This window comes from Babylonia areolata, chromosome 29 (genome assembly GCF_041734735.1).
Source record: "Babylonia areolata isolate BAREFJ2019XMU chromosome 29, ASM4173473v1, whole genome shotgun sequence".
Taxonomy (NCBI): Eukaryota; Metazoa; Mollusca; class Gastropoda; order Neogastropoda; family Buccinidae; genus Babylonia; species Babylonia areolata.
Window position 1 is genome coordinate 21,933,919 of NC_134904.1, and position 25,493 is coordinate 21,959,411.

A 25,493-nucleotide genomic window follows, 5' to 3' on the forward strand; every position below is an offset into this window, starting at 1 on the left:
GTCTTGTTTGGATGTGCCAAGGAGTTGGGCACGAGAGCGGCTTTGTATCATAATTTAAAGATAGACTTAAAGCATGTTACAAACAGAACTGGCATGGGAGAAATAGTGAGTAATGATAGGTATAAATGGCTATATTCGTTTAAATCAATATTTCAGACAGAGAAGTATATTAAGATTATAACAAATAAATGGCATAAAATTTGCTTTACAAAGCTCAGATTGAGAGCACTTGGACTGAATGCCAACAAAAGATGGTTCAATTTAGATGTAGCAACATCTCTTTGCCCAGTGTGTGGCGAAAGCCCAGAAGATGAAAATCATTTTATATTTGACTGCAATAGGTACAATGAATTGCGAAAAAAAACTGTACCATTTTGAATACAGCTCCAGCGCAGAGAAAAGATTTGTTCGGCATATTGATGACAGAAAATGAAGATATGATACTTTCACTTGCAAAATATGTATCTGAGGCAATGAATATACGGAAATGTCCATCATTGATCCAAATACTCATTAATCCGTTAAAAATTAGTATGGGTTCTATGAGGAAAAAAGCATAGATAAAAAGGAAGGGCTACATTTGGATGGTCAGTCTTGACATTGTAATTATTTGATGTGTTCGTATTGATATGATGGGTTTTGATGTTGAGGTATAAATAATTATTTCAGGATTTATATATACTTTAGTATGTGTTTGTATTGGTATGATGTGTGTCGATGTTACATGTGTAAATATTTATGATATGATTTATCTGTACTTTGTTTTCTGTGTAGTGTCCAAACCTTGGAGACGAACGACTGAAATAAGGCACATTACCCCCCTGTCACATGTGCTTTAAGCTAATGACAAAGTGCAAAAGTGTCGCAAATCTCTTATTAGTTTATGTTGTTTCTTTCTTTTTTTTCTTTTTTTTTTTTAAGTTCCATTTTATCTATTTTGCACCATTTTGTTCTGATTAGTACTTACTATGTCACCAGAGCTTTTCAGCTAATGACATTAAACATTTCAGTATTCAGTGTTCAGTGTACTCTTTCTCTCTCTGTCTCTCTCTTGCTCGCTGACTTGTTCACTCTCTCTCATTATAATAATGATACTTTATTTCTGTTGTGCTTTTCATTGAAATACAATCATGCTAAAAATACATCACAGTAGTATATATATATAAAAAAAACAAAAAACAACAGATACAAACAAATTCATCATCAAACAGAAATTTGGATTTGAAAAAGGAGGGGTCTCAGTTGTTATGCCAGAAAAGATGATTTTTTATAGCATTTTAAAGACAGGGGAAGTTTCTATATGACATATATTATAAAAATAAAAAAAATAAAAAAAGAAAGAGAATTGTAAGAAAAAGCATTTTCACTATAACTTTTAGTTCTAATTCCAGGGACAGACAGAAGATGAAAGTTACAGGATGGGGGTAGTTGTCTGGAAGATGTTCAGACGGACAGAAGGTCATGGATGTAAGTGGGGGGGAGAACCAGAGAAACATTTATTACAGAGTGTTGTAAGCTTGTATTTAATTGTTGATCATTTCCAATCTGAACCTGTTAAAATCGAACATGGAGTCCCACAGGGATCTGTTTTAGGCCCAGTGCTCTTCACACTGTACACTGCTCCTCTCGCTGAAATTATCAACCGCCATAATATCAGTCATCATTCTTATGCTGATGACACTCAACTCCAGAAGAGTGATACCCCTGAAAAATTGTTGTCGCTCTTGCAAGAAACATCCAACTGCTTCCTGGACATTCAAAACTGGATGACTCGAAATAAGTTACAATTGAACGCGGACAAAACTGAAGCAATGATCATAGGAACTAAACAAAAACTGTCTTCCATCACAATTGACACAATCAAACTTGGCAGTACATCCATCCCTCTTTCCACGTCAGTCAGGAACCTCGGTGTTGTCCTTGACAGTACACTGTCCATGCAAAAATTTATCAGTCGGACATGTCAGTCCTGCTACTGTCAACTGCGGCGCATCAGTGCCGTCTGGAAATATATGTCCACTTACGCAACATGTAGACTTGTCGTTTCTTCATTCTCTCTTGCCTTGACTACTGTAACTGACTAACTCTCTAATGTCTGGTTTGCCTGCTTCATCCATTCAGTCCTTTCAGCGCTTACAAAAATCTGCTGCCCGACTCGTCCTCATAAAGAAAAGATCTGAGCACATCACTCCTCTTTTGCAACATCTCCACTGGCTCCCTGTCTCACACCAAATAAAGTACAAGATCAGCACTCTATGTTATAGATGTATTCACAAAACTGCCCCTTCCTATCTCTGCGGCTGCCTTCACCTCTACACTCCATCTCGCTCACTACAATCAGCTTGGGATCCATTCTGTTTAAGCATACCCAGATTCAAACACTTGACTGTTGGCCGCCGTTCTTTCTCTGTCTCTGGACCTTGCATTTGGAATGAACTTCCTCTTTCGCTTCGTCAAGTCTCCACACTCAGCTCTTTCAAGTCTGGCTTTAAAACCCACCTCTTCCCAAAATAGTCTCCCTTGCCTGCCTCTACCTTGTCTTTAGTTTCTACAGTTTTAGAGTTATGCATGCGTGTGAATGACTGGTGCGAAAGTGCTTTGATTTGTCTCTGCACAAGATTCAGCGCTATATAAATACTATTATTATTATTATTTAATCTGTGCTTGAACTGGGAACCAGAGAAGTGCATGGGGGAGTGGTTGAGCAAGATATCTTTTCGCTCAAAGGACAAGCCTTACCACTGTATTTTTACCTTTTGAATGAAGCACATTGCAATGGTCAGGTTTTGACAAAACACACACACAGTACACACAAGAACACACATACGCACACACACAAGTCTTAGCACACAATCGTAAATAGTACACAATCAAAAATACTACCAACAAATTCTGAAACTATCAAAACTCTCTCATTCACAAATAGTCATTTTATTTTTAGCAAATGATATCTCTGAGTGTGAGATTCCAACTTCATTGAATGTGGGATATGGCTCAAGGTTACTTTTCATGTTAAAGCTGATCAGAAGAGCTTCAGTTTTGTCATCATTCAGTTTCATTGTTTGTCTTCCAAGACTTTAGATCACTTTGATCACTGATCTGGAAATGATATTAGTTTGTCTCTATAAAAGTGAATGCATAGTTTGTGTGTGTGTGTGTGTGTGTGTGTGTGTGTGTTCCTGTTAGTGCTGTGTACCAGTTGTGGTTGGTTTGTTTTTTCCAATTGTATGTAGATTTTTCTTGATGATAACTTTATATAAATTGATATGTTTGCCCCCACCCCTTCCTACTCCTATTCTCACAGGCAGAAAGGTCTAATCAGTAAACCATCCAGACTTCATTTATTTTGTTTCTTTTCATTTGTACTCATATGCATTTATACATATTCTATTTTTCTAACTATCCCCCTCTCTCCAGAACTTACGATGTTTGTCAGTAGTCGAATGTCACATGATGAATCTGTCCAAAATGTTGAAGCAGGAACGGAGCATGGAAAGCAGAGAGGAGGAGAGTGAAGAATGTGCTGTTTGCACATGTGAATTGGCTCCCCCCTTCATCCACTGCAGACAATGCCCAGGGAGTGTCAAAATTTGCCTCCCCTGTTTTGCCAAAGGGGGCGAGGTTGGGCTGCATCAAAACGATCATGCTTATTCGGTTGTGGTGAGTCTGAATCAGGGAATGGGAGAAATAGTTCACTTGTAACTGGTTGTCTGTTTCTGATTTATTAAATTATGTGTCGGGATATAGACATTGGCTGTGTCATCACTGTGTGAAACAGAACCTCTTGTTTCTCTGTGTGTAAATCGTCGTTGTCATTTCCTGTTTTTACCCCTCCCCCCTCCCAGTCTTTCAAACTTCTTTGCCTCCATGTCTGTGTGTTTGTCCTCCTCTTTGCATTTTTTTATTTTATATTTTATACTCATTCCATTTTTTATCCTCATTCCATTGAGCCTTTCAGTCCTCACTTCCTCACAAATAGCGATTGCCTTGTAGCATCTCAGCAAGTTTTGGCTCAATTTTGTTGCATTTCTTCATTTTGAAAAGTGAAAAGTTGTTGAGCTTGCCAACATGGCTGCAAAGACATGCAGTACAGGAGAAGTGGCTGAAATTTTGTTTGATTTGCCACACAAGGGCATCAATAGCAGCCACAAAAACATGGGAAAAACCAAAAGTAATATTGCTATTTATCAGCTGAGGTGATTCTGGTTATCCTAATGATGGTTATATGCTGTTACACACATCAACAGATAGGGAGTGGAATCATGTTAAAAGTGGGTGATGAAAAAACCCAATATTTTACCTTGGGATTCATTTTGGGGATTTCATTTACTGTGAAACCTTCCAGATAAACGCTTCAAGCCAAAATCTTGTTTATTGTGCACTTGTGTGTTGCACTATTGTATCATAGTGTTTGTGGGTGTGTGGATGGGAAGGTGTGTGTGGCAGTGTGTGAGTGTTTATGTATAGTGCTTATATAGTTCAACATGATAATGGAAGAAAACAACAAAATTGCTCCTGATCGTTGTGTTTAAATTATAAAAATCAATATGTTAGCAAATATTTTAGCACCTTTATCATCCATAGAATACAGACATAATTTTTTTGCAAATTAATTTTTGTTTTGTTGTTGCTTTTTTAAATCTTAGTTATATTTCCATGATTGGGAGTTATCTCATCATGTCAGCATTAAACATGATATTATGATAATTATAATCTCCATTCATTTTCCTTCAATGAAACTCACTTTTGAGCATTATTTTAAATTTTTGTGAATTTTTTTCTATGTTTGTGATTTTTATTGTTTTGTTGTTGTTGTTGTTGTTTTTAGCAACAGTTACAAATTGTTCTGGGAGTCAAAGGTTAAGGAATAATGCATTAAACAAAATTTGACATGATTATTTAACATTAATTTTAAGAACATTGAATAACAGCTATTACATCTACACACTTACCATTTTTTACATTAATTTTTAGAACATTGAATAACAACTATTACATCTACACATTGACCAGTGTGTTGTGTTGGAATATGCGGAAATGATATGTTTGATCAAACCATAAAATCTTATTTATGTTCTGTAGATAGCAGGAATCTTGTCTTTCCTTGCCCCCGTCACCCCTTCCTCTCCCTCCTCCGGTATTCCCAGTTAAGTGTGATATTCTTTTTTTAAAACTTTGTTTTTAACATGATAGACACACATTGGGGAAGTTTTATGTGCAGTATTGGAACCACACAGACAGGATATCTGATAAAAAGCAAGTCATTCTGTAGGTAACAGATTTTCTTTTGAAGTTATATAGCACAGTTATGTGTACAGAACACCAACCAAGCAAGGATGGTTTGTGGTTAAATTTATTTTATGCATGTTTCAATGAATTTCACACTCTATTTTGTATGTGTTTCTATGAAATTAATACTCTGTTAATATATAGGTATACTGTGGCATTTGACATGCAATACATTAAAGTTCTAAAGGATGACAATTATGTTTCACAGAAAAATGATTTTCCCCTGTTTGAAAACCACTGGACAGCAGCAGAAGAGCTAGCACTACTGAATGCAATGGAGACACATGGATATGGAAACTGGTGAGTTAGTCCTTAGACAATCTTGAAGATGATATTTTTCAATAATTAGAATGTAAATGACACAAAGGGAAAAAAGTGAGTTGAAAGAACAAAACAAATTTGTGAGAAAAAGTCAGAGCATTAGCATCAGAAGTTACCAGTTTAAACTTGTTTATGACGGGCGCAGTAACCGAGTGGTAAAAGTGTTGGACTTTCAATCTGAGGGTCCCGGGTTTAAAATTCAGTAACGGCACCTGTTGGGTAAAGGATGGAGATTTTTCGGATCTCCCAGGTCAACGTATGTGCAGACCTGTTAGTGCCTGAAACCCCTTTGTGTGTATATGCAAACAGGAGATCAGACACGCACGTTAAAGATCCTGTAATTCATGTCAGCGTTTGGTGGGTTATGGAAACAAGAACATACCCAGCATGCACACCCCCAAAAACAGAGTCTGGCTGCCTACATGGCGGAGTGAAAATGGTCAAACACGAAAAAGCCCACTCACGTTCATACGTTAGAGTTGCAGCCCAATAACAAAGAAGAAGAAGAAACTTGTATACCAGTGGTTTGCTGAAAGAAACACTACCAATTTCACTGACTGTCCTACTGAGACATAACAAAAGTCCAGAATGCTCAGACATGGCAGATTGAATTAATGGACATTGGTATTTCAGGACCGACATCAGTCTTCAGCAGTCAGTCAAGCCAGCGGAAGAATGTGAGCGACATTACAATAAATGCTACATCAGTAATCCACAATCATCTCTTCCAAGTAAGTTGAGTGTGTGTGTCTGTGCATGCGTGTATGTGCATGCGTGTATATATGTGTGTGCATGCATACATACGTATTTGAAATATGTGTACATGTGCCTCTCCATATATGTTTTGTATTGTAATTTGCATTTACCATTACTCTTTCATCACAACAGATTTCTTTGTATGAAATTCGGGCTGCTGTCTCTAGGGAAAGTGTGTCCCTTCAGTGAGAGCACCACATTTCTTTCTCTCTCTCTCCCTCTCTCTTTTATTTTTTTATTTTTTATTTTCTATTTCTTTACATGCAAGTCAGTTTATTTGTTTTTCTAAGTGAATATTTCAAAAGAAATTTGCTGGCTTTAACCCTTTTGTTGCTGCAGGTTCTTTTACATGCACTAAGTGCATGCTGTAAACAGAACCTCAGTTCGTTATTTCATCCAAATTACTTGCATTCAGACCACAACTTAAGGTCTAGTGAAAAGGGAAAAAATACTGGAAAATGTGGAATTCGAACCAGTGTGCTCAGATTCTCTTGCTTCCTTGACGAGGACAAACACTGAACTGCTCAGCATGCTAGTATTGTTGTGTGTGATGTTTCACTTTATATTTCTGCATCATAATGATAATGATGATGATACTCATGTAATTATTATGAAGTGCTCTTCTATAGTGCTGTTCCCTCACAGACAGGCTCACATCGCTTCACAAATTAAGTATAACAAGAAGGAAACAATTCTCATGATACAAAAAACTTCATTATCCCTACTATAGGAGAAAATCATGTGGAAAGACAGTTTCTTAATTTAAAAAAATAAATAAATAAATACACATTAAAAAGCATACAGGAGTAGTAATGGACATGTGTACTAATAAAAAGTATGTTCAGGCATGCATAATCACATATACTGTCTTACGTTTTCACACCCAGACACACTGACATACACATGCATGCACACCCACACAGACACACTGACATACACATGCATGCACACCCACACACGAGTGCTCACACATACAAACACATAGTCACACATACACAAGCATTCATATGTACTGATAGGTGTGCACACACAGGTGCAGCCACATGCTCAGGCAGTTTCCCCGTCTTTCCTTCTACTGTATCCCCCTCTCTCACCTGTACTGGCATTCTTGAATGTCTCCCTGCATGCATCTGCATGCTCCTTCCCACCTAGGATATAGTATGAAATCAGCTGTTGAGTACTGTGCAGTCTTACAAGCAAACTGAATCGGGTATCTGTTGTCTGATGAAAATTTTAAAATATGTTCCAGATGGTCTTTATATTAAACTATATTTGTCAAATGACCCATTGATTATTAACATGATACAGAAATGCTTCTTTATCTTGAAAAAAACAAACCAACCAAAAACCAACTCAACATAGCAGCAACATGCATAACTAAGTATTGATGATGAATATATAAAAATATTTATTTGTACATTCATGTATTTGTCTCTGTTAATTTTGACTTGTACATTGATGGTGTATGATTTGTTTATAAAAATGTTTATTTTTACATGTGTGTATTCCTGTGTTTGTCTCTTTGTTCATTTTGACTCATGCATTGGTGATGTATGATTTTTTTAAATGTTGATATGTGCAAGTGTATGTTGATATATTTGTCTCTTTGTTCATTTTGACAGTGTTGATTTTATTTTACTCCCTCTCATACTGCTTAAATGTTTGCCCACAATGTTATAATGTCTGCACTTTTGTTATTCACCTGTTTATGAACCATTTTCAACCAGATTATGTTTGAAAGATTGATACTAAACCATTGCTTGCTCATTTTTAATTCTTTCTATTTCATTTATTCTTAAGATTACACTTTTTTTTTTTTAAATGAGTTAAATGAAATAGTCTGTACATTTAAAAATACAGATATTAAGGTTTTTAAGCACAAAAATACAGATATTTTGTTTTGTTTCTTTTGTTTGTTTTTTTCTTTAATATTTTGGAGGCACAAGAAAAACTTACCACTGCTTCAGCCTGTCTATATCACTATATGTTGTTTTCTTCTCGGGCCTTACATTTTAAAAAAAAAAATTTTTCTGTTTCAGAATTTCCTGAATATGAGCCAGATATTGTTCCAACACCTATTTTGTTCAAATGTAAGTCAAACTATGGACTTTAGGGGTGATTACTTTTGGTTATTAAGAGTAAAACGTAAATTAACCCGTAGGCTGCCTATATGGTGAGATAACTCGTCAGCTGAAGCATGTACGCTTGGCTGCCACAGTGATGAGATAACTTGTCATCGAAATATTCTGACTTTTCCCTGGTTTGCATTCAGTTCATTGACAAAAATACTGGTAGCTTTAGCTCGGGGAATCTTCCTAGATTCTATTCATAGCTAGAAACCTCATCTGCATCATGAGGCAGTCCTTTATTTGAACTGTTTGGTTGGGTTACTGCCGCAGTCTTTGCCTGGCTCCTCTCCTCGCTCGCTCAACAAAATGTCGGATTCCGTGCTCAAGACATGTGATCGTGTTGGACTAAATCAACCAAGATTGCTTTCTTTAGCTGTTGCTCAGAAAGAATTGAAGCGTAAATTCGAAGGAAAAGACAGTGATGAACTTTTATAGGACGATTTGATAGAAAATAAAGGAGCAATGAAGAGACTGGCCAAGATACGAATATCAGTGAGTGATGCTTACTGTACAGCTGTAGCAGACAACGGAAAGTGACCGAATTATTAGCAGGATACAGTGTGAGTGATTTTCTTGGCACTCAGTGAAGGTGATCTGGTGAGAACTGGATAAAGTGACTGTGTGAGAGGAGTGAAGAGGAGAGGGGTGCAGACCGAGGGGGTGTGGCCCCACATCCATATTATTACTTGGAGAAGTCACAATGCATTGTGTATCTCTTGTTTTTTTTGTTTGTTTATTTTTTTAATGCTTTTTATTGTGGTTGTTCAGTATAATTTATGTGTGCAGGTATTATCCATTTGTCCAGAAAATACGATATTTTAGTGCAAATTACCTGACTAATGTTTATAATGAACAAATTGAAAATGTGACAAAAAATAAAACACTGATTTCAAAACAACAGCATGTCACTAAAAATATATAAAATGGGAAAACATCCTGTGTTTTGTATTCTTTATTCATTTACCTTTCAGAAAATATATACTTTCATGGGTCTTTCTCCAATAACAAAGAGCACAGAATTTTTTGAAAATATATGCCTGTGTTTCGTGAAAAAAACCTGGCAAATAGATTTCACTTAAATCTTATTTTCCTGGCAGCAAAAGGGTTAATGTTTTTTTTGTTTGTTTGTTTGTTTGTTTGTTTTTTTGTTTTTTTACTTCTACCATACATAAGTATCAAACCCTTTGAAATATACTACATTAGACTGTGTATAATTTAAATTAAAATAATTACTAAATTGGACAAGTGTGCAGACATACGTTTGCCTGCATCTCCTCTCTCTCTCTTTTTCTCTCTTTCTCTCCCCACTCCCTCCCTCACTCTCTCTCTCTCTAATATATGCATGCCTGCATGCACAGCAGAACTGTAAGCATACACTGACTGTAAGTGTGTATGTCAGTGTGTCACAACCTCTGATAACTGCCACAGTAAAATGGTTTGTCTAACGTTATTTCAATTAAAGTCATTTCATTTAGAATCTGACATAGCACAACTGTTGCACCTATAATTTCTAAATGACATCACCTCCAATACAGTGTCTGACAACCCTCCGCGGCCACCAGAGGGCTCTCCACTGTGCACTGAAATGGGAGGCTACAGCGCTCCTCGCGGTGAGTTTGCCATCGAGTACAACAACTTCGCCGAAATGGACATCTGCAATCTGACATTTGACGACCAGAAGCAGGAGGAGGAAGATGAAGAGGATGTAGAACTGATGAACGGTGAGCAGCCTTGGTGATTTCTGGGTGATTGTGTTTGGATTTCCTTCCGACGGGCGCAATTGTGGAGTGGTTAAAGTGTTGGACTTTCAATCTGAGGGTCCCGGGTTCGAATCTCGGTAACAGCCCAATCTCCCAGGTCAACATATGTGCAGACCTGCCTGTGCCTGAACCCCCTTCGTGTGTATACGCAAGCAGAAGATTAAATACGCACGCTAAAGATCCTGTAATCTATGTCAGTGTTCGGTGGGTTATGGAAGCAAGGACATACCCAGCATGCACACCCTCGGAAATGGAGTATGGCTGCCTACATGGCAGGGGTAACAATGGTCATAACACGTAAAAGCCCACTCATGTACATGCGAGTGAACATGGGAGTTGCAGCCCACGAACAAAGAAAAGGAAGAAGGATTTGTCTGGTGTTGATGGTAATAAATCGGTTTTTTTCTGAAGGTGATAACATTTTTCTCAGACATTGATGAATCTTTTGGGTTTTTTTCATCTTTTATCTGTGTTAAGTAAATATTTGCTTTATTTGTTATTTCTCAATTGATATTGATGAAAATTTAGCTGTGCCTGATCCTTTTTTTTTTCTGTCAGTTGTTTAATATTGAGTAAAGTTCATATATATTTGGCCTTTTTGCTTTTGCTGACAGAGTTTTTAAATACATGATACATTAAATTGGAGTGTAGCACAGGATAGTACAATATAACTCAAGACATTGACTGACACAGTGTAGTATGGCAGGGCCAGAAAGGCATGGCATAACAGGTATGACATGTCTTTGCACAAAATGCTGTCAGATATATCATTTCTAAGAGTTTTGATTGTAGGAATGCAGCATGGTGTTGTTTTTGTGTTTTGTTTTGATGATATTAATCCTTAATAGTTCAGGAAGCATGACTTAACTGAGATTACAAGCCTGAACTTTACATCTTTTCTGGAATTTTTCTCAGCATAAAGCAATATGTTTGATCAGTAGAAGGGTTAATGTTGATTTCAGACATGAAGCTGGCCATGATTCACATTTACCATCGGAAGCTGAGAGAAAGACATCGCAGGAAGAGGTCAGTGTTGTGTGGCAGGATGAGTTCGGATGAATGTGTCTCTGCGTGTCTTCCCTGGTCATCTCACTGAGAACAAGTGCTCAGTTTTTGTTGAAATCGATGCACTCTTGCCTGTCTAGTTTTGGATTGTCATTCCTAGATGCGTCCAGTTCAAGACCTCTTTGACATCCACCCTTTCTGTGGTTAAAAGGACATTCAAGGAGCTGCTCTACTACTTTGTACGCACCTATAATTGCTTATATGGAAGCACCATGGGAGAATGGTACTGATCCAGTGTTCACCAGGGATCAGGGTTCAAGGCCCTGTTTCTGCATGGTGTTGTGTCCTTGAGAAAGGCACTTTACCATGATTGTCTTCACTCCTTGAGAAAGGCACTTTACCATGATTGTCTTCACTCCTTGAGAAAGGCACTTTACCATGATTGTCTTCACTCCTTGAGAAAGGCACTTTACCATGATTGTCTTCACTCCTTGAGAAAGGCACTTTACCATGATTGTCTTCACTCCTTAAGAAAGGCACTTTACCATGATTGTCTTCACTCCTTAAGAAAGGCACTTTACCATGATTGTCTTCACTCCTTAAGAAAGGCTGTTTACCATGATTGTCTTCACTCCTTAAGAAAGGCACTTTACCATGATTGTCTTCACTCCTTAAGAAAGGCTGTTTACCATGATTGTCTTCACTCCTTAAGAAAGGCACTTTACCATGATTGTCTTCACTCCTTAAGAAAGGCACTTTACCATGATTGTCTTCACGCCTTGAGAAAGGCACTTTACCATGATTGTCTTCACTCTTAAGAAAGGCACTTTACCATGATTGTCTTCACGCCTTGAGAAAGGCACTTTACCATGATTGTCTTCACTCCTTGAGAAAGGCACTTTACCATGATTGTCTTCACTCCTTAAGAAAGGCACTTTACCATGATTGTCTTCACTCCTTGAGAAAGGCACTTTACCATGATTGTCTTCACTCCTTGAGAAAGGCACTTTACCATGATTGTCTTCACTCCTTGAGAAAGGCACTTTACCATGATTGTCTTCACTCCTTAAGAAAGGCACTTTACCATGATTGTCTTCACTCCTTAAGAAAGGCACTTTACCATGATTGTCTTCACTCCTTGAGAAAGGCACTTTACCATGATTGTCTTCAATCTTTAAGAAAGGCACTTTACCATGATTGTCTTCACGCCTTGAGAAAGGCACTTTACCATGATTGTCTTCACTCATTAAGAAAGGCACTTTACCATGATTGTCTTCGCTCCTTAAGAAAGGCACTTTACCATGATTGTCTTCACTCCTTGAGAAAGGCACTTTACCATGATTGTCTTCACTCATTAAGAAAGGCACTTTACCATGATTGTCTTCGCTCCTTAAGAAAGGCACTTTACCATGATTGTCTTCACTCCTTGAGAAAGGCACTTTACCATGATTGTCTTCACTCCTTGAGAAAGGCACTTTACCATGATTGTCTTCACTCCTTGAGAAAGGCACTTTACCATGATTGTCTTCACTCCTTGAGAAAGGCACTTTACCATGATTGTCTTCACTCCTTGAGAAAGGCACTTTACCATGATTGTCTTCACTCCTTAAGAAAGGCACTTCACCATGATTGTCTTCACTCCTTAAGAAAGGCACTTCACCATGATTGTCTTCACTCCTTAAGAAAGGCACTTTACCATGATTGTCTTCACTCCTTAAGAAAGGCACTTTACCATGATTGTCTTCACTCCTTAAGAGCTCCTTGAGAAAGGCACTTTACCATGATTGTCTTCACTCCTTAAGAAAGGCACTTTACTATGATTGTCTTCACTCCTTAAGAAAGGCACTTTACCATGATTGTCTTCACTCCTTGAGAAAGGCACTTTATCATGATTGTCTTCACTCCTTGAGAAAGGCACTTTACCATGATTTGTCTTTACTCCTTGAGAAAGGCACTTTACCATGATTGTCTTCGCTCATTAAGAAAGGCACTTTACCATGATTGTCTTCACTCCTTGAGAAAGGCACTTTACCATGATTGTCATCACTCCTTGAGAAAGGTAATTTACCATGATTGTCTTCACTCCTTGAGAAAGGCACTTTACCATGATTGTCTTCACTCCTTGAGAAAGGCACTTCACCATGATTTGTCTTTACTCCTTAAGAAAGGCACTTTACCATGATTGTCTTCACTCTACCCAGATGAGAATGGATACATGGCTTTGGTTGGGGAAGGTGAAAAAGATGGAAGGAGAGGATTGAGCATACCCTTCCTACACCCAGCCCAAGATGCAGTGGGTGTGAATGCACTGCTCTGATGACCACACAACGCTATGGGACCTTAAACTGTATACTTGTTTATTTCATTAAGACAATCTATGTTTATCATCTGTGTTCTAATTGTGCGTAGCAGCGCAATGGCACATGCGTTTTCGGAAAAAGAATTCCCCAAAGAAATTTCTAACAAATATTCTTTATGTTCTTCAGAAATCAGAAAAAGATGGTTTGGCATGGTGAAGATGACCGTTGTGCAGCTTTGCTGAAATCAGCCATTCTTATGTCAGCAACATTTGATTGTTTTTTTCATGTTTCATTGTGGTATGTCCATCCAAACAGTATGATTATACTCCTTTATATGTGGTGTGCTTGATTCTGTGTACATACAGTTGTGTGTACACACATGCATGCATGTATGTGTGTGTGTATGTGTGTGTGTATGCACGTGTGTGTATATGTTGTTTGTTGGGAGAGGGCAGGTATGTATATGAACCTATGTTTGTATGTACACAATGTGTTTAAGTATAGTTTGCTGAGTGCATTTTGGTGTGAATATGCAAATTTAATGTAATGTGTTATGTATAATATTGTGTTTTTTATTATGATTATTATTATTATTTTGTCATAGTATCAGCCTTTGGCATAAGCCTTCTCTTTTCTGTCTTCTAATTTGCAAGCTTCACTAAATCATCCTCAGGTTGACTTCTTTTTTTTTCTCAACAAGGCACCTAGTTGCTTTTAAGGTTAACATGTTGCCCAAGTACACTTTGACTAAAATACTTTTTTCCTTGCTGATTTTTAAAAATAGAAATTTTTAAAAGGGCATTTGTGGATTTTTTAAGTAGAAATTTTCAAAACGGCAGTCATGGATTTTTAAAATAGACATTTTTTAAATGTCAGTCTTGACTGATTCAGCTTTGAAAAAGGCCAGCCGGGAAATGTGCAGCATTAGTTTCTAAACAAAGAGACTTTGTTGAAAAGCCACTGCATTTTTACCCTCAAAATGAGCCAGAGTCTGTCTACTGTTTCAAAAAAAAAAAAAAAAAAGAAGAAGAAAAAAGCATTATGGGTATATGTGCATTTTGGAGTGGAAATGCTTGTGGTCAAGTATGAAACTGGCAAGTGACCATTATCTGTAAGTTGAACTTCAGGCAGGGCAGGTAGGCATGTAATGATGCCTCATTCATTTTGTAGAACACTGTTTTTGGATGTATGTGAGTGTGTGTGTGTGGGGGGGGGGGGGCGAGAGTATGTACACAATTTGTGTATCAGTATGCTTTGGGGAATATTAAGTATGTATGTATTTATGCGCAATTTTTGCATTGCTGAGTATGTTTGCATGTGAATATTATCAATGATTTTTTTAAGATAATTATGACTCTGTATCCTCATGTATTTTTCTTTCAGAATTGTGAAGGACTTCGGGCTCATCAATCTACGTAACGTCATGTGTGAGTCTTCAGTGCTGAATTAAAAACACTCAGTATAAGGCATTAACCAAGAGAAACTTAACAAAATGGAGGAATAGGTAAAACAGGAGGGGATGGTTTTTTTATGTAAAAGAAGTCATGAGTATCTGAGGAATAAGGAGGTGGGAAGTGAGTATGCATGCACACAAACAGAGGAATGAGTTCATATGAAAAGTATATGCATACACTCAAATTCACAAGTGCAAATAGTCATACAACCATGCCTGTGCATGCACACACACACATGCACATGCACACCCACGTATGCACACACACACGCACGCACGCACGCACGCACACACACACACACACACACACACACACACACACACAAAATGTATTTTGTTGTATCTTACACATTCAGAATAAATTATATTTGATTTGCCCCATGTTTCTTCACTTGGGGTTTACTGAAATAAAATTTGTTAATCAGTTTCATCTTCACTAATACTGAATAACAAACAATTACCTTGTCAAATTGGTGCAAGCTGTAACCTGCAGCTTTGCTCTGTTGGCCAGTTTATAAGATGAAGGCAGTACTGAAACAACTCCATAGCCTAAGTTCTGGATCATACAATCAATGTCATTTCTAAATTTATTTCCTCTACTCAGCACTGAGCAATTCTGTAGACATTGGAAAGCCATAGCTTGTGCCAGTTTGACACAGTAAGTATACAATCCAAACAGAAGAAGTATACAAAGGAACTCCTTATTGCTCTGTTCAACAAATGCACACTACCTCTGACAGCAGTAGTAACAGTGTTTGTTTATTGTGTAATGTTTCTCTCTATGTCTCATTGAGATTTTTGAATCGCCTTTCACAATATCATAGTTTCTGGAATACATTTCTTGTTATGTCTGACCTTCACAAAATCATTATGTCTGAAGTACATCACATGCTTTCTGTGATACATTTCCATGATGGTTTCTGAGAAACATCTCTACCATCAGGGTTCGAATTTAGCGGGTGACCAGGTGCAAATGCAATGAAAAGTTGGCTCGGGTGCACAAATTTTCTGTTGAGAGTGCCCAGTTGGCACTCAAAAATTGATAGAGACAAAAGAAACTTAATTAAAAGACACACCAAGAAAGCATGCTTGAACGCGGTCGATCGAAATGTAAAGTGTCGTCTGTTGCAGTTCGTTTGCAGAGCAATATCTTTGCTCATACACAATCGGATGTTGATATTCATGGCATGTTAGCGATGAACAATGTTTCCCATCTTCAATGTTAAAAGAAAGGCTCCCAAAACAGAGACAAAAGCTCTGGATGACAAAAATAACGAATCAAAAAAAAAAAAACGAAAAAATAACGAATCAAAGTGCCAGCACGTGTACAATGAAGCCTGGCAGAAAGACTTTCCTTGGCACATTTTATGTCATTTTATTATGCTGGCACCCAAAGCCACATTTGGACACTCAGATGTTTTGTCAAGAGTGCCCGACTGGCACTGAAAAAAAGAAGTTAAATTCAAACCCTGACCGTGGTTTCTGAAAAACACATCTATCATGGTTTCTGCAATATTTTGTTGTGGTTTCTGAAATACATCTCTATATCATGGTTTCTTAAAACCTTTCTGTTATATCTCACCTGCACAAAATCATGGTTTCTGGAATACATTTTTGTTTTTCTACATTCGATGTAGTCTTTCCTTTCAGAGTCCAGCCATTGAACATAGACACTCCACTTCCAGAGACTCTTTAAAATCTTCTCTGTAGACCTGTCTGTTTAAGCAGTGCTGATACTTCCGTCCTCCATGGTTCTATGCTGTGTTTTATCCATGCTATGAATGGTGTGTGTGTGTGAGAGAGAGAGAGAGAGAGAGAGAGCAAGTAAACTGGATGAGTTGTATCATGATGTCTATTTGAAATTTGTGTAAATTGATTTATTTCATTGCTGCCTCTTGTGTTTTGTTTATTAAAAAAATAGAAAAAAAAAGAACTTTGAGCTCTGTTTTAGAAAAAGCTTTGGATCAGTGTTCATCGTTATTATTGTGTCTCACCTTGACAACACCTACCTGTGACCTTGTTCCTGGCAGGGTTCCAGCACATGCGACTGGACCGCGAAGTGAGCCAGACCGTCAAAAACCTGGAGGTGTTCACTTCTCTGATGACACCTCTCCACAACAACATGCTGCAGGAAGCTTTGGCATGTAGGTGTATAGTGTGTCATGTTGTCCTAGGGTTGTTGGGGGTTTGTTTGTTTGTTTGTTTCTCTGTGTGTGTCACGGATGTTCAGTGCTGGCACTTTAGTTGGCCCAGTGAAAGTTCATGAACCCAGGAAGTAGGGCATGGATATAAATAAACGTGGCTGACAAACAGGCTGTGCCAGCGGCACTTGCTGTACGCTTGTTCAGCGGTAAATCTGCTTTGTTTCTTTCGCGCATCATCTTCCCGGATGGATTGGAAATAACGACAAAAGAAGTGGGTTTCTACAAAGAATGCAAAATGAGCTTTCCATTGACTCCAAACACAATATATTTTCTTACATAGCAATTGTTGCGGCAACGGTTGAAACATACATGAAGAAAGAGAAGAGAAGGTCAAGCAGAAACATGATCGCAAAAATCGTAAAATTTAAATCCCTCTCTAAGAAAACATACGCTTATTACAATGAAATCGTAAAAATCACCAGAACATTTAGCATGCCTGCATGCAGATCAGCCCACCCTTTTGAGTTGTAGATTTTTTCTTGTCAGCACAACAAGTGTTTAAATGAACACACTGTAGCATGGTGAGTGCAAGCAGCAGGGGCATGGAGAGCAGGGTGAGTGTAATCGCTGCAGGAAATGTGTGGATGCTGTGGAAGCGTGAGAAAAGTGGGGCAGGGGCTGCGGGGCCAAGTGAAACAAAGAAGGCAGTGTCCAGGTTTGGCACGCGGGGCCAGAAATACCGCGGTGAATGCGCCGGCCAATGCAGAGTGTGGTGGGAAAGTCTGGCATTAAAAAAAGTTTGACCCCAGACGCTAGACGCTGCTCGGAAACTAAAGAGGGGATTCTGTGCTCGGCTGAGCAGCCGTGGTGTGTGTGTGTGTGTTCACTGCAGAATCATCTGCTGCTACAGGTCCATCGTAACTTTTATGAAAATACTTTTATGCATTAAGAGCCTAAAGGACTGCATGGTTCTTGGTAAGGGTTGATCTCATGATTCATTTCACAAGAAAGTTTCTAGTTTGTGGTTGAAAAATCAAGATATTTGCACTTGCACTCATTTTGTACACGTTTTCATACATACATGCACATGAACATGCTGTAACATAAAAGCCAGGGAAAAAGACGGAAGCTGTGCAGTGGATCAGTGTGTGTGGCCATGTTGTCTTTTTGTCTTGGTATGTTTTTGTTGTTGTTTTTTCTCTGTTTGAAGACATTTGATTTCTTATTTATCTGTTTGAAGAAACAAATTTCCACTGATGTGTTTTTCTCAAAAAAAGCTGGATGATGCCAAGTGAATAATTGATTTGATGTTATTAGTTGGTCACCTTATGCACACTGTTACTACAACTGTTTGGCATATTTTTTAAAACCCAATTCCAAGTATCACATTTTCACTTTGATTTGTTTGCATGTCAGCGGAAAATGAGCGAATTTTAGAACTTTGCACCCCTTGTGAAACCAAAGGCTCCTCAAAATGACCTGAACTGGTGGTGGTATCTTTTGGTGCATTGGTTACTTGTATGACTGTGTAGATGGTGATATCTTTTGGTACATCGGCTACTTTCATGTATGACTGTGTAGCTGGTGATATCTTTTGGTACATCGGCTACTTTCATGTATGACTGTGTAGATGGTGATATCTTTTGGTACATCGGCTACTTTCATGTATGACTGTGTAGCTGGTGATATCTTTTGGTACATCGGTTACTTTAACCTTCACTGGCTGTCGCTTTTGACTACACATGGAAGCTCATGTGGGTCGTCCACGACCCATACCTTTAAAGAGACAAAAACCTGTATATTCCTCCAAAGCTTATAACAAAATATAGAAAAGGAAAACATATCGTAACAACGGATTACACACACATGCGCTCACACACGCACACACAGACTCACACAAACACATACACTCAGAAGAAACACATGCTCACGCATTCACACACACACACATACACAACTGATCACACACACAAACGCATAACACCGCATGCACGTACATACAAACCCTATTTATGCACACAGAGATAGATAGATAGAGAGAGAGAGACAGAGAGAGAGACTGAGACAGAGAGAGACAGACAGACAGCGAGACAGAGAGAGAGACTGAGACAGAGAGAGACAGACAGCGAGACAGAGAGAGAGAGATGACTTGTAGCATCCTATACACGCACAATCAAAGATATTCCGTCACACAGGTACATACTGTTAGAGAAAGGGATGGAAGGGGGTTCTAGCTGAAGACAGGCGAAAGGGGCGGGGCGGGAAAGGGTGGGTGTGGCGGGGGTAGTGGGAGAGTAGTGGGGTAGTGAGGCTATTGAAAATAAAACTTCTTATTTTCCTTCACTAATTGTAGATTAAACCTTCTGAAATCACTATTAAAAGTATGGGTCGTGCATGACCCACACAAGCTTTCGAGGGGTGACCACGTTTTTTCCTCAAAAAGCATGGGTCATACATGACCCACACAAGCGTCCGTGTGTAGTTAAAACGCCACCTTTAATTTGTCATTAACTTATGAATGAATGTTTTTTATTTTTTTGGCAAAAGTGGGCCTTTTAGGTGCAGGAAACATTTCTGAAATTTCGTAGAAAAATATTAAGAATTGGCTGAGATATTTGCGTTTTTGTACCCTTCTGGGTGGTGTACGACCCACGATAGCCAGCAAAGGTTAATGTATGACTGTGTAGCTGGTGATATCTTTTGGTACATCAGTTACTTTCATGTATGACTGTGAACTTTATATGATTGTATTTTGACCAGATGAGCAAGAGCTGAAGAGTCGTATATGTGAGCTGCAAGAGTTCCGTAGAAACGGACTGAAACACCAGCACAGCATCTCCCTGTACAAACTGCTGCGTGCACGCCGCACCACGTCCAGACAGAGACGTCACCTTTTGACTGATGTGATCTGCCATATTCGGGTCAGTGAATTGTGGGCGCGGATGTGTTTTTGTGGGTATGTGTGTGAGTGAATATATTTCTGCAGATGTGTGTTGTGGGTTTGTGAGCATAAGTATAAACGTCAATGTTTGTGTGTTTTTGTCAGTGTGTGCAATTGTGAGTTTGGACAGATATCATTGTTTGTGTGTGGGTTGGTACTTGAGTGTTTTCCTATCAGCACAGAGTTGTTTTTTTTCTGAAATGAAAAAAATAAATAAATATCACTTTCTCTTCTTTTTTCTTTTTTTTTGGGGGGGGGGGGGGGGGTATGGGGAGGTAGGGGTGGCAGGGGTGTCTTTATTTGTAGAGTGAATGAAAACTAACTTTATGCAATGTATCTTGTGTATCAGCCATGGTGTTTATATTACAGCATTTTAATGAGGCTAGAATCCAATTTTGGGGTATCTTTAGCAAATAGATATCTCCATCCCACATCCTTTTAAACACCCTTGATCTCTGTCATTGTCTGTTACATGTCAGTGACGACCACTCTGTTCTTGCAAGTTGTGGTGCATTTTTCATGACATAGAAGACAGTGAGTCTTGTCTTTTTCTTCTTTTTTATTCAGGACGACGCAATTTGTCAGTCCTGGCTCCAGAGGCAGGGTGTGACTGACGACTCCTGCAAGATCATACCTCTTCCTTCTGTCCGTAAGTCTGGGATTTTTGTTTGTTTTTTGTTTGTTTTTTTCATATTTATTCATAACTACAGTGGATGGGTGCAATAGCCGAGTGGTTAAAGCGTTGGACTTTCAATCTGAGGGTCCCGGGTTTGAATTCCTGTAACAGCACCAGGTGGGTAAAGGGTGGAGATTTTTCCGAATTCCCAGGTCAACATAAGTGCAGACCTGGTAGTGCCTGAACCCCCTTCGTGTGTATATGCAAGCAGAAGATCAAATATGCACGTTGAAGATCCTGTAATCCATGTCAGCGTTCGGTGAGTTATGGAAACAAGAACGTACCCAGCATGCACACCCCTGAAAATGGAGTATGGCTGCCTATATGGTGGGGTAAAAACAGTCATACACATAAAAGCCCACGTGTAGACATACGAGTAAACGTGGGAGTTGCAGTCCATGAACAAAGAAGAAGAGAAGAAGATAACTACAGTGGATCCCCTGATCAACTCCATTCTCTGTTAAAACGTTTCTTGGTGATGTGAACATGTGGCATGACATTTGACAGGACTTCTGGTCTCAGGCAAGTAAAGAGACTGTCATCAAGCTGTTGGACATGGTAAGTCTTTGCAGAAACATGAGCAATGAAATCTCCATGTTGGTGGATGAATTGTTTTCTCTCATCTAATCAGCCCTTTTGAAATGTCAGCTGTGCTGTCTCAGCTGATGCAGTTTTTTGGTTCCAGTCACAAACATTTGGCACGTCATGACACTCTGTTCTTCACTGCTGATCCTGGTTTAATCATGTCTGTCACAAACATTTGGCACGTCATGACACTCACTCTGTTCCTCACTGCTGATCCTGGTTTAGTCATGTCTGTCACAAACATTTGGCACGTCATGACACTCACTCTGTTCTTCACTGCTGATCCTGGTTTAGTCATGTCTGTCACAAACATTTGGCACGTCATGACACTCACTCTGTTCCTCACTGCTGATCCTGGTTTAGTCATGTCTGTCACAAACATTTGGCACGTCATGACACTCTGTTCTTCACTGCTGATCCTGGTTTAATCATGTCTGTCACAAACATTTGGCACGTCATGACACTCACTCTGTTCCTCACTGCTGATCCTGGTTAAATTATGTCTGTCACAAACATTTGGCATGTCATGACACTCACTGTGTTCTTCACTGCTGATCCTGGTTTAATCATGTCTGTCACAAACATTTGGCACGTCATGACACTCTGTTCTTCACTGCTGATCCTGGTTAAATTATGTCTGTCACAAACATTTGGCACGTCATGACACTCACTGTGTTCTTCACTGCTGATCCTGGTTTAATCATGTCTGTCACAAACATTTGGCACGTCATGACACTCACTGTGTTCTTCACTGCTGATCCTGGTTTAATCATGTCTGTCACAAACATTTGGCACGTCATGACACTCTGTTCTTCACTGCTGATCCTGGTTTAATCATGTCTGTCACAAACATTTGGCACGTCATGACACTCACTCTGTTCCTCACTGCTGATCCTGGTTTAATCATGTCTGTCACAAACATTTGGCACGTCATGACACTCACTCTGTTCCTCACTGCTGATCCTGGTTTAATCATGTCTGTCACAAACAGTTCACAATGTCCAGCAACTTCACCAAGTTCATCACTTGTATCTGACAATGAATGCAGAAGATCTCTAACCTGTTTTGAATACAAATAGCTGGGAGCTTAAAAGCAGTAAACAGAGCATTCCTTTTTGGAAGATGTGGCTAATAATAGCTTGAGTAAATTGGTAAGGTGCATTTTTTGCTTGTCAATGTGTTTGTCAGGTGAAATCTTCTTCCCTTGTTGCCAGGAAACAGTTTGGTTATTGATTGATGCACACAAGTGTTCGTCTGGGCAGATAAGTGAAAAGGAAAATGCAGACATTGCAAGGATTTGACAGGTGGTGGTGGTTGTCATTATCAGTTAGCTTGACCTGCTGTGGGGCAGTTCCTGGAATAACTAAATGTTGAATCGGTGAAGGTTGTGTTGCAGCTCGCAAGCAGGCCGCACCTTTGAGAATAGAAGGCATGCCTGGTTACGAACGACTATTGCCTTTGGAGAGAGAGGTTTGTACTGTTATGTCTTAGATTGTATCCTAAGATGTAAAAATATCCTTTTTTTCCTGTCTTTGATATAACTAGTATTTGATGTGTTTGCAATTTGTGATTAGTTTATGTCGCATCGGTCTCACTTTTCTTTGCTCTGTCCATAGTAATTCTCTTTCTTTCCTGATAAGTAGTGGTGTTCTCTTCACACAGTTACAGTTTGTGTATTTGTTTTATGCTCTAAGTGCATTTTCCTACAGATTTTTGCCAGCTTAGTCCTTTTGTTTTTAGTTCTGAGCGTGAAGTGCATGCTTCACATGGGAACTCAGTATATTATCTCATCTGAATGTCTAGCACCCAGACCACCTCTCAGGGTCTGGTATTGTATTGTATTTCATTGTATTACATTTTGCCACAACATATTTCTCTGTGGGAGAGTGCATGGCCACTTTGCAACACCACACTTCTGTTTTTTTTCCTGTTTGCCAGTGTATTTGTTTTCCTATCAAAGTGGATTTTTCTACAGAATCTCGCCAGGGCCAACCCTTACGTTGCCGTGGGTTCTTTTACGTGCGCTAAGTGCATGTTACACAGGGGACCTTGGTTTATCGTCTCATATGGATGACTAGCTATGCAGACAAAGTCTAGTGGAGGGAGGAGTAAATGTCTGGTCTGTATATGGGAGACAAACCTGTGGGTATTTGCTTCTTAAAGTTGGGTTATTTCCACAGGGCAACCGCTCCACCCATGAACTGATTTATCTTTCAATGATTCTGATTTCAGCTGTGTGAAAAGCACCGTGTGGCACCAGAGGCATTCTTGGAGTACAGTGCCATTCTGATCAGTGAAGGGCGTAAACATGGAGGTCTGCGGCTAGCTCAGGCACGCACCCTCATCAAAATTGACGTCAACAAGACGAGAAAGATATACGACTACTTGGTGCAAGAGGGGAAAATCTTGAAACTTTGATTGCTGTTGGTGCCATGTAAGACAGTTAAAAAATGGATAGAATTTAGATAGAGAGACTGACAGACAGAGTGGGTGTGCCTTTAGTGACTGGAGTGATTGGAAATGGTTTGGAGATGGAATTACTATAAAGTGTTCATATGTGTGCTCAGGGATGTTAATGCATTCAGATATTTCCAGAAATCAGGTTGACTGTTTTTTTCATAGTATGTTTCAGGCTGATGCAGGATTAGATTAGCAAAAATTGGAATTGTTTCCTGGTCTGCTGATTCACTTTCAGGCTTGGTTTAATTTCAGTGTTTGGTTCTTTTTAAGACAGCTTAAGGAAAAATAAACAGATAGATACACATACTCACTCTTCTCTGTCTGTGTCAGTCTGTCCCTGCCTCTGTCTCTGTCTGTCCGTCTGACTGCCTGCCTGTCTGTCTGTCTCTACCCCCCGCTCTCTCTTTCTTTCCCTCTCTCATACACTCGCATGTACTTTCTAAGCAGTTGTTGATGTGTTCATTACAGGTCAACATTGAGAATGTCTGAATTGCGAAGAATAAACTTGTGTAACGATCAAGTGAGCGATGTTATATGTATTTTACACGAAAGATAAGACAAAGGCAGTGACTTGATTGAGCAACATGACATATATCTTACATTTCTTGAGATCAGATCAAGGCAGACAGTACTAATCATGACATCCAATGAACTTGCATACAAGACCTGAATTATTTGTTTTGTGTTTGTTGTATTACCTTTTTTCACAACAGATTTCACTTTGTGAAGCAGCACCAACCTTTTTTTTTTAATGTCTGCAAACATTTTGTTTTTATAATTGAAGTATATTTTTCTGCAGTATTTTGCCAGGGACAATGACTGTTGCCATGGGTTCTTTTTTATACGCAAAGTGTATGCTACTCACAGTGGGTAAGTCCATAGGCTCTTCCAAAAGACTGTTCTCAGACCACCACTCAAGGTCAAGTGGAGGAGGGAGTAAAAATTCCTGGTTCGTGCAGGATGTCATGTTTCGGAAACATGCCTCAGCCTTTAACCGGCTAAATAAAATGTCCACCATTGACAGGAAGTGACGAAGTGATGAAGCAGTGAAAACTGGAAACCAGCGAAACAAAAGTATATAGTCATTGACATAGACCACCTCGAAGAAATTGACACAGCACATAATGATAGAGAAACCTTCAATTACTGAACAGAGACACTGAACTGAAAGGAAAACAGAAAAGAAGTAAACTACATTCTTCAACCTTCAAGAGTATGTTACCACCCATAACGATCAGGTGGTTTTGATACCAGAGTAGAACAGCAGACTTGAGGAGGAGGGACTTAGGGAGGTTCAGAAGTGAAGCCTGGACTTGGAGACTGATGAATACTGTCTGCTTTTTCTCCATGCTCTCTGTTCTCACTGTGAGTGTGAGATTGTCCATTTTCTCTGTTGAGTTCCATGTTTATGCCTGTCTCTGCTAGAGTTCGTGGAAAGGGTGCCAGATCCCAAAGAGACACAGTTGATTCATGTCCATCTGGATAACGGATGTGTGCATACATATGTTTGCATCCAAAAGTAAGACAGGATCAGCTAGCGGGCTTCCAGCATGGGTACGAGCAAACCGACGAAGCAGCACTGGCCCAGGACTCATCCAAGAAGGGAGTGAGAATCCAAAAGAGGATCTTCGTTGAAAAGCAAAGAACCTCTCATGAGGGATTGTGTTTATTGCT

General features: G+C 39.1%; 1 protein-coding gene across 3 annotated transcripts in view; it reads left to right on the forward strand.

Moving 5' to 3' along the window:
- Nucleotides 1–24,340, forward strand: part of LOC143274806 (transcriptional adapter 2-alpha-like) — a 25,457-nt gene extending 1,117 nt beyond the window's left edge. For 2 of the 3 annotated variants that reach the window (XM_076578736.1, XM_076578734.1), the window contains exons 2-13: nt 3,481–3,660; nt 5,498–5,589; nt 6,244–6,341; nt 8,406–8,456; nt 10,031–10,216; nt 11,218–11,281; nt 14,944–14,987; nt 17,044–17,157; nt 19,918–20,078; nt 20,666–20,747; nt 22,756–22,829; nt 23,592–24,340. In XM_076578736.1, the coding sequence (XP_076434851.1) occupies nt 3,490–3,660; nt 5,498–5,589; nt 6,244–6,341; nt 8,406–8,456; nt 10,031–10,216; nt 11,218–11,281; nt 14,944–14,987; nt 17,044–17,157; nt 19,918–20,078; nt 20,666–20,747; nt 22,756–22,829; nt 23,592–23,777 (1,323 nt within the window). In that variant the 5' untranslated portion in view covers nt 3,481–3,489 and the 3' untranslated portion in view covers nt 23,778–24,340. Of the gene's footprint in view, nt 1–3,477; nt 3,661–5,497; nt 5,590–6,243; nt 6,342–8,405; nt 8,457–10,030; nt 10,217–11,217; nt 11,282–14,943; nt 14,988–17,043; nt 17,158–19,917; nt 20,079–20,665; nt 20,748–22,755; nt 22,830–23,591 lie in introns of all 3 variants that reach the window. The other variant, XM_076578735.1, reaches the window with a different exon arrangement.
- The last annotated feature ends 1,153 nt before the right edge of the window (nt 24,341–25,493 follow it).